We start from the raw sequence: 17,192 nt of genomic DNA on the forward strand, positions 1-17,192 counted from the left end.
AGATCTACATTTGATATTCGATTGTGTTTGATATTAGACTTTGAATTTTAATTTCAATTATTGATATTTGCTAACAGTTGACATTATTTAATAGATAATGAGCTCTGGCATACAATATAGGATAGTATCCAGCAGTACTCCACTGGCGATCTCTGTTGAGAGTAGACAGGGGCAGCCAGTATTGCAGATAACTGAATGTGCTGGTTAACCGGGGTTAATATATTTTGGGCTCATGTTGATGTGATGGCACATCTGGAAACATACCCACAAAATCTGCACCAGGTACTTATGTGAGCAAATTACAATGCTAAAAGACCCATGACTGTGGTTATTAATTTACATCTAGCCACACAGGATATAAGGTTTATATATTTCCAATATAATACCTAGTAAAGTGCACTTCCAGATGTGTTTTTAATTATCATGCTTTGTATAATTTGACAACTGAGGAAGGCCTAAGAGGCTGAAATGTGTATGGTCTATTGGTCGTTTTTATATGCATATCATCAATGGTGTTGATTAATTTTATAACAGTTCATACTGGTGGTTTTATATGCAGCCTATATTTCAGGCCCAGTGTTTTAATCCATTTTATTGTGTACACCTAATAAATATATTACTTTATAAGAATGTTTATTTTCCAGCTCAACCCTTAGGTTTCCTGGTTAACTGGGTGCCAGTTAACAGAGCTTTTACTGCTCTTATGGATCTGTTTCACCTGTGAATATCATGAATATCGCAAAGAGAAAAGTTGCATTTAATTACTCAAATGAACTTAGGACTTGAGTGTTCCTTGGGGTCATACCCTCAGAAAAAGGCACTGCATGTGCTCACAAATCCTGTCTTCTAGAATATCATTTTACATGTTTCAGGATCTCACTCTTCACTCAGATATGATTTTCCAGGACCTGGTCTGGTTAGTCCTTGTTCAAATTCAACTTTGATGTGATGCATCTTCCATTTATTAACAAGTGTCTCTATACAGTTTATGGTACAAAATTTTACACCAAGTTTTTAAAATAAAGAACAATAGAATCAAAATCCCTGATCTAAACAATTTAAAACTAACAAAATCAACAGCAGATTCAAGTGAATAGAACAAACTCAAATGAGTTAAAAGAGAACAATCAAAGAAAATTAGATAAAATTACAGGATGGTGATCAACTTGTACTTAAATAAGTATTACAGAGTCTCAGAGCCACGGGTATATATTTGGCAAGTGCCAGTGAGATGGATTGACTGTATAAAGGAAGGCACAGTTCTCAGTCTGCAAGACCCGAGCAAAGCTGTTAACAATATGACAATATGAAAAACAATATGAATGTCTCTATCATTCCTAGGAAGGAGATTAAGGATAGTCACTAGAGCAGCTTGGAGAAGAAATTGACATGTTGGACAGTTTCAAAAATCCAAAGACCAGAGAGCCAGAATCTCTGACCACATGGCAATTAGAGAATCTTATAAATATTTCTGCAATTAGTAAATCGTTGTATCTAGCCACCAAAAAATAACAATCAGAACATGAAAGCCAATGTGGAGTAGTGGTTAAGAGCAGTGGTTTGGAGCAGGGGACTCTAATCTGGAGAACTGGGTTTGATTCCCCACTCCTCCACATGAGTGGCTGACGCTAATCTGGTGAACCGGGTTGGTTTCCCAACTCCTCCACATGAAGCCAGCGGGGTGACCTTGGGATAGTCACAGTTCTCTTAGAGCTCTCTCAGCCCCACCTACCTCACAGGGTGTCTGTTGTGGGGAGGGGAATGGAAGGTGATTGTAAGCCGGTTTGATTCTTCCTTAAGTGGTAGAAAAAGTCAGCATATAAAAACAAACTCTTCTTCTTCAACAACAAGAAAATATAGATATCAATTGCAGGTGGGGGGGGGGAAACAATGGTAGGAAGCCCTTCTTTCTCAGTATCTCAAACAAACCTTTTTTGCTCATTTATCATGGCAAAACATTCAACAGGCATTATTAGATAAATAATTAACTTGGTGTTACTGATCAAAGGTTGGATCCAGCCAGTTTTATCACTAGATGTTGCCCAATTCCCCTCTTTCCTACACCCTCCATCCCATACAGCTTTTTTCCATGTTAGCCCCATGATCCCTACATTACAATATATTTTTTGATTTTCAAAGGGGACCTCACCCTGCCTTTTTCACCACTAGACAAGCTGATTAGATCTAACCCCATGTTTGTAAATTCTGGCCTTTACCTGATAGGGCTTGAAGCAGAATCTGGATCTCGGGCCATCACAGTTCCTATGATTGTGCCAACCTCAATATCTTCATGTATCTCAAAAAGGTACGAGGATCTGCTGAACAAAGGCGGCTCATCCACATCTTCTACAGAAATTTTCACAGTCGTTGTATCTTTAAAAGGCCCGAGATAATAAAACTGCCGATCGACGTACAGATTCTCTGCCTCAATTTTCAATGTATACAGCCCTCGAGCCTCATAGTCCAGTGGCTATAAGAAAATGCAGTGATAAAACAAAATTAATTATATAATGACAGATATCAGAATGTTAAATGTTAAAATGTAAGATAACACACCTAGCACAATTTAATATTTAATCAAATTGAATCATTTTGCTGCCTGCCCCCCCCCCACCCCATCCAATTCCTTTATTGTTCTGGAGTTTTACTTTGTGCTGAATTCCTCTTCTCCTTAATTCAATTTTTACTTGGAGAAGTCTAAAATTTATTTTAGAAATGGAGCAAGCATAGTGCTTCAACCATGCTTTGACTGACTCTGTCTTCAGGAGGGTGGCAACTCGAGAGACAGCCTTCTTGATCATGGCACCAAAGCCCTGGAGCTCTCTCCCCAGGGAGATTCATCTCTCTCCTTCAGTTGCCATCTTCCACCAGTGCCTGAAGACATTTTTTGTTTCATTTGACATTCCCTCAAAGATCCCTACTTCCCAACCAAAGTTTTCAAATTTTTGCAAGTATTTTAAGTCTGATTTTAAATTCTTTTAAAAATTGTTTTTAATGATCTATGTGTGGGAAGCGAGTTGGTTTTAATGGTTTTATAATGTAATTATATCGTGTATGTTTTAAATTGTGAGATGCTTTGGCAGCCCTTGTAAGGGCAGAAAGGTGGGGTATAAAGCCATTTAAACATTTATTATTATTATTATTATTATTATTATTATTATTCAAAGTATTCTGTTCCTATTATTCATTTGAATATTTTCTCCATTAATTACATTATTGATGCACACATGCACGTTGATAAACCACTGCAAAAAAGCACTTTTGACATGATCACACATACTGTTGCATTGGTATTCATATTGTATGATGTTTTACATGTGCACATCGATAACATCAGTAATTCGTTGATACAAACACACATAGGCCATTTATGCATGGCTGTTTCTTCACAGTCACCCCACTGACTACGTCAGGGCTTTGCTTTTATTATGCTTGCATTTTCCAACCATCAGAGGTTGTCTTGCTCTCCCCATGCATTTCCGCGTATTTCCCCCATGTTTTCTGGATACTGGCTAAACACGAATCCAGAAAATGCAAGCAAAACATGTGGAAATGCGTGACCGCGAGGAAATGCGTGACCGCGAGGAAACATGTGGAAATGGGTGATTGCGAGGCAACAGCCATGCATAAATGGCCATATAATCATATCAATATTTATTTTCATTTGCAATGCTTAATCAATGTGTGTGTGAACATCAGCAATGAAGAGTGGCAAAATCTGCAAATGAACTAAAGGAACTGAGGTTACACTTTGTATGCACAATGATCTGTACAAAAGTCAGATTATCTTTTTTTTTTTTTAAGGAAGAATAAATAATTCCTGATGCATAAATTTAAAGTTGGAAAGAAGACTGGGTAATTTGGAACTTCAGAAACTTGGGAGCAATTCAGATGAGGAATATTTCATAAACAGCACTTGTCAGGTATAGTACAGAATAAAGAAAACATGTGGTTTGAGATAGCTTGTAGTATAATGCAATGGAAAGAGTATTGTGCAACTTTGGTCGCAATCAACCAGGTGATTATAAAAACGCTAGATGAGGATGCACATCCTAACTGGTGTTCAAAACATAATCCTTATCAGCCTTGTTCAATATGTACTTAATTACAACATGGTTACCCCTCCCCTCCAGCACTAGATTGAGGCTAAAGAGAACTGAGCCCATATTTTACTTGGTCTTAATCCCCACCAGGGACACTTCTGGCCCATTTCAGAATACAGACAGGGGAATCACATGATGATTCCCAATGATGAAAAACACTGTACATAAAAAATCGAGACACCAGTGTGAATGGTTCTGGCTTGTCTTGCCATATGATGTGCTAGCTTGGAATATATAGATACTTTTTTCTCTTTGAGAAATCATTCTATTTTGTTGTTCCCAAGGTTTTGATACAGGATTGCCCAGGAACAGTTTATTTATCTGTTGTTTATAAACTGACATGGAAGTGGTTACCTTTGAGTCACTCTTGGTCAGCATTACCTACTTCAGGACCAAATGTGACAACAAAAGTGGACAACGCTACATATGAACAAGAAGAAGAGCTGGTTTTTATATACCGATTTTATCTACCTTTTAAGGAGAATCAAACAAGCTTACAATCGCCTTCCCTTCCCCACAACAGATACCTTGTGAGGTAAGTAAGGCTGAGAGAGTTCTGAGAGAACTGTAACTGGCCCATAGTCACCCAGCAGGCTTTATCTGTAGGAGTGGGGAAACCAACCCGGTTCACCAGATTAGCATCTGCTGCTCATGTGTAGGAGTGGGGACTCAAACCCAGTTCTCCAGATTAGAGTCTGTCGATCTTAACCACTACACCACACTGGCCTTGGATGAGAGCCTTGGATGAAGGTAAAGTTGACAGGCATGGCCTGGCAACCAGCAGGAGACTGGGGGTGGGTGGGGGCATGGGGGAGCACTGGCGACAGCATGATGCCCCTTCCAGGAAAACCCAGAAGTGATGCCATGCCTCTCTAGGAATCACCAGTGCTTCCTAGAGGGCACTGATATCACTTCTGGGTTTTCCCTAGAGCTGATGTCATGCTGTTGGTCTGACAACTTTTTTTTTTTTATTCTCCCACCACTACTCCTGGATGAAGGACAGGATGCAACTAATGTCAAAGCAGATGAATGACTTGGTATCTATTTTCTTGTTTCTGAGTTTCACTGAGAAATCACCAGTCTTGAAATTCTGACCCTTTTGATGGTTCCGGGGAAAGTTATATTCTTGGGGGAATCCAGATCACTCACAGATAGCCCCCTCTGTCCCACATACCATGGCTTAACTTTCAGTTTTTTACAGGCTTCAAGATCCACCCAGTGTCATTACATGATTTCTTTAATCAAGAATCCAAAGACTTTGAAAAATATATGAGAATTTAAACTTCACTGTGGAAAAAATCTGTGCTTAATATTGGTTCATTTACATTGAATTTCATGAATCTGACATCAGAGAAATTTTCACAAAATACAGTTGACATTTTGTCAGCAATTTCTTTTAAAAATGAAGAGAGGGGAAACTTTTGGGGGTTATAATTAGAATGATTGATACACACACATATGTGTGTGTGTGTGTATATATATAAATATATATACACACACACATACACACACACACACACACACACACACACACATATATATATATATATATACACACACACACACACACACACACACACACACACAAGAGATTCCCTTCCTCAATTTCTCTGTGGCTTCAGATGAAAAGTGCTAGCTAATTAATGATTGCTAAAGATTGAACAGAACGAGAGAATGTGCAGCTTGCCTTACACTGGAGGAGATCTTCATTAGCACGCATGATATAACAGAGAGATGAGAAGAATGGATGCAAAATTAATTCTGGGGACACTTTTGAATTTATTTTTCCTAAAACCTTTAAAGTTGAATGAATGCTCTTGAAAGATGTAGAACTATCTTGGTGCAAATCTTCTATTTACTCTGAAGTCACACTATGCTAAACAAACATTCTCCATCCTGAGAAGTTTCATGAGACATCAGTACTTGACTGGCTTCCTTCAGATTCTCTGGATGTTTTGGCTAAGGAGGAACATTCAAACTCACTTCATATATTTATTTAGTGTTCACCTCAGAATGTGCAGAACTTTCTTCAGGCATTTTGTTAGTCTAATTGAAACTCTTTGGCACCTCTCCAAATCCCACAGATATGTACAGGATCCTGATGCAGGAGCCTCACTCCTGCATTTGCTTTACATTTTGCTTTGGCAAGATTCTACAGTGCTGGCTGAAACCTAAAATGGAAGCAGATTTTGTCTTTTAACAAGGGCTCTGTTGGATCAGGCCAGTGGCCTATCTAAGCCAATATCCTCCTTCACAGTAGCCAGCCAGTTGCTATGGAGAGCCAACTGACTGTGCACATAGACTAAAGCCTTCTCTGCTGTTGCCTCCTAGCACTGGTGTTCAGAAGATGAATATGGAGATTTGTTTCTGTCATCATGGTAAATGGGGACTGTCTAAATGAATCTGTCTAATCCCCTTTTAAAGTCATATCTACATTCCTGGTCATCACTAGGTCAACTGGCAGTGAATTCCACAATTTAATTTCTCATTGAGTGAAGATGTATTACCTTTTCTCTGTCCTGAATCTATTGACTTATAGGAAGGTGAAATAATTTTGTACTCAAGACCAATCTCTTAACTTAGGGATGAATCCAAATGTCTCATCCCTGATCTTTTGACCTGAAAATCCCCATTTAAATTTTGCTTCCTCACCGCAAACCCATAATTCTTTACTTTGGTGTGATTTTCTGTTTCCTGACACTGGATTAAAAAACAAACATACACTTTTTGTTGTTATTTATGTGTCAGTAAATCAGCATTTCACACACACATACATTATGTACATTATATATACTGCACAAATGGCATATAAAAACCACACAATGTGAACAAATGTACAATACCAAAAAGGAAAAAAGGAAAAAGGGAGAACCAAAACAGTTGACTGTGATATAAAAATAAATGAAAAAGGGAATGTTCACACACCTGTCCTCAAACTCTGAGTGCATCATTGTTGAAACATTTGCCTACAATAAGCATTTTGCCCAAATAGGCCATATCTTTGAACAGCTGTGATGACTACTACCAAAGGGCCTCAGGTCTACACTAAAACAATGCCCATAATGATCCTTAATACTTTCCAGGAGACTCCTAAACCAACTGTAAAGTTTGACTGAGTACACATTTTGATGATATGCACTTAATAGGACAATCTAGACAACCACAAATAAAACACCTGTTATTAGGATCAACCAAAAGATATACTGTGATACGCAAGCTCTCTAGTTCCTCAGAATTCTTCATCAGGCCAGATGTTATAAAATAAAAAATAGGGGGAAAGCAGATTTTAACCCTATTTCTGAGATTTTGATGTAAACCCCTCCTCGTGGCCATGAAATGGTGGATATTCTGGGAAGCAGCAAAGATTATGTTTTCAAGTTGCATTGGGCCAGGGGTAGGGTTGCCAACCTCCAAGTACTTAGTTATACAATCACAATAGCACTACTGGCAATAAACTCCCAACACTCATGCAATATATGCCAAGTGAGTATATTTCAATGGTAACAACAAAAGCATTCCATTAGTTGTCACACAAGTGCAAATTACAATATATCATGAAAAAGTCAGTTCCTATGTATCATTTGATAGCAAAACGTGCAAAGTTCATAGTTGCCAATGATACATAGGAACTGACTTTGTCATGAATGATACGTAGGAACTGACTTTGTCATACATTGGCAACTATGAACTTTGCACGTTTTGCTATCAAATGATACATAGGAACTGACTTTGTCATAATATATTGTAATTTGCACTTGTGTGACAACTAATGGAATGCTTTTGTTGTTACCATTGAAATATACTCACTTGGCATATATTGCATGAGTGTTGGGAGTTTATTGCCAGTAGTGCTATTGTGATTGTATAACTAAATATTGAGAACTCAATAATTGTTTGATTTCTAACCTCCAAGTACTAGCTGGAGATCTCCTGTGGTTACAACTGATCTCCAGCTGATAGAGATCAGTTCCCCTGGAGAAAATGGCCACTTTGGCAATTGAACTCTATGGCATGGCAGTCTCTCCCCTCCCCAAACCCCACACTCCTCAGGCTCTGCCCCAAAAATCTCCAGGTATTTCCCAACCCAGACCTGGCAACCCTAGCCAGGGGCCACAAAAGCAGAGGCAATAAAGCAATTAAACTCTACAGCAACAATTCCTCCTCAAAGTATTTCTTCCCTTATCCAGGTCCACGAAGCAAAATCTCAGTGTCAGTCAACCAATAATGTATATGCGTAAAGTGCTGCCAAGCTGCAGCCTATTTATGGCGACCCCTCATGGGTTTTCAAGGCAAGAGACCAACAGAGGTGGTTTACCAGTGTCTGCTTCTGTGTAGTAACCTTGGACTTCCTTGGTGGTCTCCCATCCAAATAATAACCAGGGCCAACCCTGCTTGTGTGTGTGTTAACTGTGGTTAAATCACTTCTGACTCATGATGACCATATGAACTAATGTCCTCCAAAATGTCCTATTTTAAACAGCCTTGTTCAGGTCTTGCATACGGAAGGTCATGGCTTCCTTGATCGAGTCAATCCAACTCATGTGGGGTTTTCCTCTTTTCCTGCTGCCTTCAACTTTTCCTAGTATTGTTGTATTTTCCATTGACTTTTGTTTCCCCATAATGTGACCAAAGTACGATAGCCTCAGTTTAGACATTTTAGCTTCTAGGGAAAGTTCAGGCTAGAACCCACTGATTTGTCTTTTTGGCAGTCTCCAGTATCTGGAAAACTCTCCTCCAACACCAAGTTTCAAATCAATCAAGTTTCTTCCTGTCAGCTTTCTTCAATGTCCAATTTTTACACGTATACATAGTAATGAGGAATACTATGGCATGAATTGACTTGATCTTGGTCGCCAGTGACACATCCTTTACACTTAAGAATCTTTTCTAGCTCCTTCATGGCTGCCCTTCCCAGTCTCAATCTCCTTCTGATTTCTTGGTCGTAGTCTCCCTTTTGGTTGACAATAGAGCCAAGGAATAGAAAACCGTGAGCAATTTCAATTTCTTCATCATCATCCTTAAAGTTGTGTAATTCCCTTGTACTCATTACTTTCATCTTCTTCATGTTCAAATGTAATCCTGCTTTGGCACTTTCTGTTTTAACCTTCATCAGTAGTCATTTCAAGTCTTCACTATTTTCTGCCAGTAATTTGGCATCATCTGCATATCTGAAATTGATAATGTTCCTTCCACAATTTTTCACTCCTCTTTCATCTGAATCTAATCCAGCTTTCCTTATGATACGTTCTGCATACTAATTTTAACAGATAGAGGATAAAACACATCCTTGTCTGACACCTTTGCCAATTGGAAACCATTCTGTTTCTCTGTATTCTGTCCTTAAAGGAGTCTCTTGTCCAGAGTATGGGGTTGCTTAGCTTCCAAGATATGATGAAATAGGGGCATCCAGGTCAGAACACACAGCTCATTATATGAGTGCAAATCTGCATGTCTGATATATTCTGAAAACATCTGTTCATAATGTCATTGCCAATGGTGAGCAATGTGGCATCATAGATTTGCCTTGCCATAGGTGTTGTATACCTGCACTGGCAGAACTACTTTTTAGGAGCATTACATGTTTGACTGCCTAATTCCACTGATGAAAACTAACACAATATCTATCTATCTATCTATCTATCTATCTATCTATCTATCTATCTATCTATCTATCTATCATCAGTTAATGCTCCAAGATACCCACACACTCATGTTAATGAGGGGATCAGAAGTCTCATAAATAGACCAGGGTTGACACAAAAATGTTCAATGTTTTTCATACACATTTTTGACCATGTCAAAAGGGCTTTTCTTTTTTTGATGACTGTTGACACTATTTGTAATAACGTTTCCCTCATTCAATTAAGTTTCCCTCACTTGCCCGCACACTTAGGTGCCCTCATTTACTTGAGTGACAGTCAAATGTGATTGGCTGATATAATCCCGTTAGATGTTGCGTGTGACTTATTGAAGAAGGAAGCAGCTGCAGCAACCAGACGTAATAAGGGCATTGAAGAAGTAGTAACTGGGGAAAACAAACATTGTGAAAACATTCATGCAGTGTTTTGGGGAAACAGAAACTTTTACCCAACTGAAATTGCTACTTTTAGCCCCCAAATCAAAACACATGAATAGCCAGCAGAGCACAGTCCTAAATTGACTAGGGATCAAGGTCAAAAAAAATTATGAAGAATCAGATAGCTTAGCTCTAGATTTTTAAAAGGGTCAAACTATCCCAGAAAAATAGGAAAAGCATGGGTAACATTTGTTTTCTTCTCTAGCTTCATATTCTTTAATAATGTTTAATTGCCCTCTAATGATTCATGTGGTTCCCACCCCCCTTGTAATTTTTTTGGGGGTGGTAAATTGCAGGCTATAGCCTGTCAGAGCTGGGGTCATTTGTTACCCCATTGCATTGAAAGGGAAACCGGAATTAGCACGGACGTAATTATAATTTTGCAATTATATTTTCTCCATCATGTTTTTGCTGCTGTTCTGCTCTTTGACTGCCGAAGGGAAACACTTAATGCAGGGTTGAATTTCTTTCTTGGCAGCTGCTTAACACAACCCTCAGATTTCCCCCCCTTTCTTTCTATGACTTATTTTGAGGTCTATTTGACTTTATTAATCTGGGGTGTAACACCTTTTGCTGGGATAAGAGTTAATATATGTTTGCATCAACTTCACAGTCCTTCAGAAAACTTTGTAATGTAACTAAATAGTGTTTGGAAGGTGGAACGACCTCTCTGGAGATGTAAGGAATGTGCTTGTCAAGTAAAGTTCTTTTTAGCAAACAAAAGAAAATGGTGCATAAACCTTTTCAAAGTATTGATGCTTTTGTCCTTACGGGATGCAAAATATGAAAAGAATCTTTTAAGAAAAAGAAATCTCCCCTCCCTTCCATATAACAAACAATGGAAAACAGTTTGGCTGTTGCTATTTATATCACATTATATTCCTGGGGGTACCTCTGAGTCACTTTTTTTGTGCCAGTTCTTCTGTGTAAAGGAAATAATGGTGGTTTATAAAATAGACCTACAAGATATTACTTGGCAAGCCCTGAATTTTTAATGGCACCATTTCTACAAAATGTGTGTGTGTGCCTTAAGTGCCATCAAGTTGCTTCTGACTCATGGCGACCCTATGAATCAATGTTCTCCAAAATGTCCTATCCTTAACAGCTTTGCTCAGGTCTTGCAAACTGAGGGCCGTGGCTTCCTTTATAGAGTCAATCCTTCTCTTGGTGGGTCTTTCTCTTTTCCTGCTGCCTTCAACTGTTCCTAGCATGATTGTCTTTTCCAGTGACTCTTGTCTTCTCATAACATGACCAAAGTACAACAGCCTCAGTTTAGTCATTTTAGCTTCTAGGGTCAGTTCAGGCTTGATTTGATCTATAACTCACTGATTTTTTTTTTTTTTTTTGGCAGTCCACAGTATCCGTAACACTCTCCTCCAACACCACATTTCAAAGGAATCTACTTTCTTCCTATCAGCTTTCTTCATTGTCCAGCTCTCAGTCCCATACATAGTAATAGGAAACACAATGGCATGAATTAATTCTACAAAAAATATCAAAATTGTTTCATTTTTTAAGCATGCAGTGATCGATAGTCAAAGTAAGCACCTTTTGCACAATAATAATGCCTTCCTGCGTGCCATTCTGGGTCACGATACTAAACAAATGCATGTCATTGCCATCAATGATTTGGTACTTCAGTTCTGCATTTCTCCCAATGTCTGCGTCGGTGGCTTTCACACTTCCGATGGCAGTGCCAACTGGAGAAGATTCTGGAATGCGAAGGTGAACTGTGCCTGTAAAAAAACAAACAAAAAATAATAATACCCAGAGTCAAAGATACAAAAAGAATGCCTAAGTCACAGTCATACATGATTTATACCCCAGCACCTCAGCTTCAGACTTTCATTGATGAAACTGAATGGCGAATCATAAAGGGGCGAAGGTGTAGGCAATGAATGCAATCCCAAGGAGGACCAACTTTCTACCTAATGATACCTGAACAACTTCCCATCTGGCCTCTCCAAAGTAAGTTCTGCACAACGTTTGGCCTACCAAACCAAACACAGACCAACGGGAGCCCCTCATGAGCATGAGAAATCTCCTAGCTTTGCTGCTTTCCTGGGATTGCATGAATGGTGGTGCATGGTCAATTACCAAGCAAGGCAGTCTTCACCATAGTGGATAGGGTTGCCAACCTCCAGGTAGTAGCTGGAGATCTCCCGCTATTTCAACTGATCTCCAGCCAATAGAGATCAGCTCACTCCTTATGCTCTGCCCCAAAAATCTCCAGGTATTTTCCGACCCAGCGCTGGCAGTCCTAATAGTGGGTCAGAAGTTGTACAGGCCTCTCCAAAGCCATTTCAAGACTTGATGTTGTTAATCTGACCATGAATTGACCCAGTTACAGCTTCCATCTTGGAACAAAATGGATTTCAGACCCTGACTCTGTATCATCTGCCATCAGAAACTGTGACTTCTGCTGAGGCTGCAAACAATTGTCGTGCATTCCACGAAGAACATCTGACCACACTTGAAACACTTGAAAAGCACCACTCCATATTGAGGAAAAGCTTCCATTTGGAGGGGGCAGTTTGTCTAACGCTTGTCGAAATTGATTTTTACAACAGAAGACGCTCCTACCAGATGACCCCACACACACACTGTGTCCCCTACACAACGTTATGGGGTGATATTATGATATTGTGGCTTGCTAGATGTTTTATCATCTTTTGTGTGATTGTTCCAATCAGACCAAGGCCCATGAAGTCCAGCATTCTGTTCACACAGTGGACATCCAGGTGCCCCTAGGAAGCCCACAAACAAGACGACTGCAGCAACATGCTGCCTCTGTTCCACAACTAGCATCTGGGAGACCCAGGTTTGAATCCCCACTCATGCCATGGAAGCTTGCTGGGGCACCTTGGGCCAGTTACACACACTCAGCCTAATCTACCTCATAGGATGGTTGTGAGGATAAAATGGAGGAGAGGAGAATAATGTAAGTTGCTTTTGATTCCCATTAGGGGAGTCAGATTGGGGTATAAATAAAATTTATTATTGTTGCTGCTGTTGTTGTTTCTCCAATGGTCCAGGTTGGGACAGTCACAACTTATGGATAAAGCTTTAAGAGGGGAGTGGACATTGTCATGGAGGATAGGGCTATCCATGGCTATTAGACAAAATGGATGCTAGTCATGATGCATACCTATTCTCTCCAGGATCAGAGGAGCATGCCAAATATATTAGGTGCTGTGGACCACAGGCAGGATAATGCTGCTGCAGTTGTCTTATTTGTGGGCTTCCTAGAGGCACCTGGTTGGCCACTGTGTGAACAGTCCTCTGGACTTGATGGGCCTTTGTCTGGTCCAGCATGGCTCTTCTTAATGTCTCAAGCAGGTGGTAGGTTTCAAACTTCCAATAATCCTGTCCACATCCCAAATGTGGGATATGGACAGGTATCCCAATTGACCAGACAAATTGACACCCCACGACCATCCAATCCTATTGCTGCTAATGTAGAGTCCACATTGGAACAGATGCAAGAGATCTTATCTGCAAAGTCCTTAGCAAACTAAGAGTGGTGTAGTGGTTAAGAGCAGTGGTTTGGAGCTGTCAACTCTGATCTGGAGAACGGGGTTTGATTCCCCACTCCTCCACATGAGCGGCAGACTCTAATCTGGAGAACCAGGTTTGTTTCCTCACTCCTACACATGAAGCCAGCTGGGTGACCTTGGCCTAGTCACAGTTCTCTCTCAGCCCCACCTACCTCATAGGGTGTCTGTTGTGGGGAGGGGAAGGGAAGGTGATTGTAAACCGGTTTGATTCTTTCTTAAGTGGTAGGGATGGTTGGCATATAAAAATAAACTCTTCTTCTCCTCTTCCTCCTCCTCCTTCTTCACCACCACCACCACCTCCACCACCATCATCATCATCACAGAGTTACATCCTTCTTAGTCCCTCAAAGGCTTAAAGTGGCGTAACTAGGATTCCACTGCAAACCACTGTGCTGGGATAACTGTCAGTATTGTTGAAGAAGCCTGCAAGTATACAACCCTGGTTTATGAAACTGTACCATCACATCAACAATCCCCACACCTTTCCTTAGCTACTGATTGGAGCCAGTCTTAACAAGGGAAAATGAGGGGGTTTGTTTCCCACTTCTAAACTCTCCAGCATATGCGAGCCTTTATCATTTTGAAGTTGACTGAATCTGAAAAGTGGTGTCTTTAATCCCACAAGCATGTCTAATTTGAAGCTCACTTCCAATTGTTGCTGTCACAGCCCTTGAACAAAAGAGAATGGACGAGCTGAACAGTGCTGAACAGCTCCTTGGCTGCATGTAAAGGTTGGCCTTATATACAGAAGGCAGAAAATCTTTCCAATAAAAGCTCCCCCAATTATGATCGGAACTGATGTTGGAAAGCTGGCGTTTATCTAATCATCCACAAGTGTTCAGCAGGCTGCCCAAGTTCGTGAATGTCCCTGCCGTGGAGGATTTTTATAATAATGGAGTGAGGCAGTCTTGATCTACGGACAACTCCGCAAGTCACATCAGATCAGTTTAGTATGCAATTTTGCACCGGAATGAATTTTATTGATTTCAATTTCTTTAAAAAAGGGCCTTCAGCCCTTCTATGAGTCATACCATCTTTGGTCCATTTCGTGAGCCCTTTTCATTCCATTTCCATGGACATGACATGAGGTTCATTAATAAGGAGGCTGGGGGAAAATGTTAAACAAAAATAGGCTTTCATGGGACCCAAGGAAAGTGTTTGTTGAGATGAAATTTGAGATTAAGATTATTGCCACGGCGGTACCTCCTAACCCATTTCCTGGCCGCCAAAAGCCTTTAAAAAGCCGTTTGCTGGCTTTTAGAAGTTTAAATGGGGCAAAATGCCCCATAGAAAATAATGGGGCTGCGCCTGCAAAATAGCAGACACAGCCCCGCCATTCTCTGTGCCGGCGTTGGGTGCTGAAAGTGAACAGGAATACCCCTGGGATGCCGACACACCTCCTGAATGCTGGAGCGGGCCTTAAAGCTGGTGGGACACTGGCGAAAGGCCCAATTGGTGTTCCAGGGTGGCCAGCGTCCAGGCCTCCCTGACAGTGTTGGGGCCACTCACGACAGCGTAAGTAGCCCAGGCGCGGGGGGCCCCATCACTGGCACAGTCCCTTCCTGGCCTCCTGAGGACTTTCATCCTCAGAAGTCACGAATGCACTGATTGTGCGAATCACAGCGCTGGCTTGCAAACAAAAGTATAGGTAAAGGGAAACTCAGTTTACTTCCTCAGTTAAGCAGACATAGCATCATTTGACCAGAAGGGAGGCACACTCCACACTGAAAACAGCATATACTATATCACTTTGAAGATAAGTCTTTTTGTGAGCAAAAGGTCTTCTCATTGTCACTTTATTGATTACAGTTAATTGTCTTTGAAGACATGAAAGCACTTGGTTGTGATCGGATTTGAAAACTGCATCACAATGAAACCTTTGCTTTCTAATTCTGTATGTACTTGGAATAGAGTTGCCCAGTCCCCCCAACCATCAGCAGGGGGTGGTGGGGTAGGGTTACCAGATCCAGATTGAGAGACTACTGGAGATTTGGGGGTGCAGCCTGGGGAGGGCAGGGACCTCACTAGGGTACAATGCCTGAGTCCACCCTCCAAATCATTCACTTTCTCCAGGGGAACTGATTTCTGGAGTCTGGAGATGGGCTGTAATTCCAGGAGATCCCCAGGTCCCACCTGGAGGCTGGCATCCCTAATTTGGAATCTGGTATCAGAATCTGAATACTGGCTGCTTACATTCTACATGGACATTCTATATGAACTGCACCATGCAGTTTGTGCAGATTCAAGGATGCACTTATGGGTTGCAAAAAAAGAGAGAGGAGCGAATATACAAGACAGCGCTGTTTGCAAAACTTTTCACCCCTGTAAAAAGTGCCCCCCTTTCAGCAGTTTTTTTTTTTTTGGGGGGGGGCATGTGAATAGGAGAAGTGTGTCCATTGTATAGAGATGGATGCATGAACCAGGTCTCAAGCCATGCAGGGCTTTAAAAGACAAAACCAACACCTTGAATTGGGCCCAGAAGCAGATCGGTCTAGCTGCACCATTCTGCGCTACCTGCAGCTTCTGAACACTCTTCAAGGGCAGCCCCAAGTAGAGTAGATTGCAGTAGTCCAGTCTATTGTTTATTCAATTGTTTCTATTGTTTATTCAATTTTACGGTCCTTATACCAAACATAAAATGTTTGCAGGTACATTGCCTTACCCAAACCAGCAGTATAAAACAACACCTTTTGATTAAAACACTACACACAATATTGGTCTCTTTAAAAACTGGTCAGCAATATAAAATTAAACAATCAATCCATTCTACAACTTTTCATTTCTATTTAGATTACCTATAATTAGAAACTAATCTACAAAACTTGGCCACTAACTTTTGTTACCTGAGAAAATTCATCCTTAAGAAGGATGTTAACTCTAACTAATTCAGGATAACCAGTGCTCTTTCTTAAAAGAGGGCCAAGAATCCCTGTCCTCCCTATAGTAACCGCACCTAAGAAGGACATGTCCCAGTGTTTCTGGTTCACCACTGTTGCAGGGACAAAGCCTTTATGAGAAGGAAGTCTTTTTGAATTTTCCTTCTAATACTGCAGAGGGCATAGCCGAACATCGAGCCAGAGTAAATGCTCTCCTAGTAGTATTTCTTTCCTACACCGAAAGGTATGTCACTGGGCATAGGATGTACTTGGTTTTGGCAGATGCCCTAAATAGAGGCGCTCTAGCTAGATCAAATTGCCTTTCGGTGTCTTTTATTCTTTGTTTTACTGCTTGTCTTGCTCTATCATAACCTAAAGCCCTCAGATTCTCTGGGGGAAAACCAAGATGTTCTATTTTGTTTCTAACGGCCTTAAGCCAGCTTGATAGGTAGTTATCCTCTAGAATCAATGGCAGAAGTCCACAGGGTCTAAAGTTCAATTTTAGCCATAAGTAGATCGACAGTAAAATGACCCTGGCCTCTACTCTTATTTGGCCAGTCTCCAGTCTCACCATGGAGTT

The 17,192-nt window shown here is 40.6% G+C and overlaps 1 protein-coding gene across 2 annotated transcripts in view; it reads right to left on the reverse strand.

Annotated features, from left to right (window-relative positions):
- The window catches only part of CDH10 (cadherin 10), a 120,650-nt gene that overhangs the window by 15,994 nt on the left and 87,464 nt on the right, over positions 1 to 17,192 (reverse strand). For both annotated transcript variants that reach the window (XM_056854105.1, XM_056854104.1), the window contains exons 5-6: positions 11,728 to 11,915; positions 2,217 to 2,470 (exon numbers count right to left, since the gene is read on the reverse strand). In XM_056854105.1, coding sequence (XP_056710083.1) covers positions 2,217 to 2,470; positions 11,728 to 11,915 — 442 coding nt within the window. The remainder of the gene's footprint in view (positions 1 to 2,216; positions 2,471 to 11,727; positions 11,916 to 17,192) is intronic.

This window comes from Euleptes europaea, chromosome 8 (assembly GCF_029931775.1).
Source record: "Euleptes europaea isolate rEulEur1 chromosome 8, rEulEur1.hap1, whole genome shotgun sequence".
NCBI lineage: Eukaryota > Metazoa > Chordata > Lepidosauria > Squamata > Sphaerodactylidae > Euleptes > Euleptes europaea.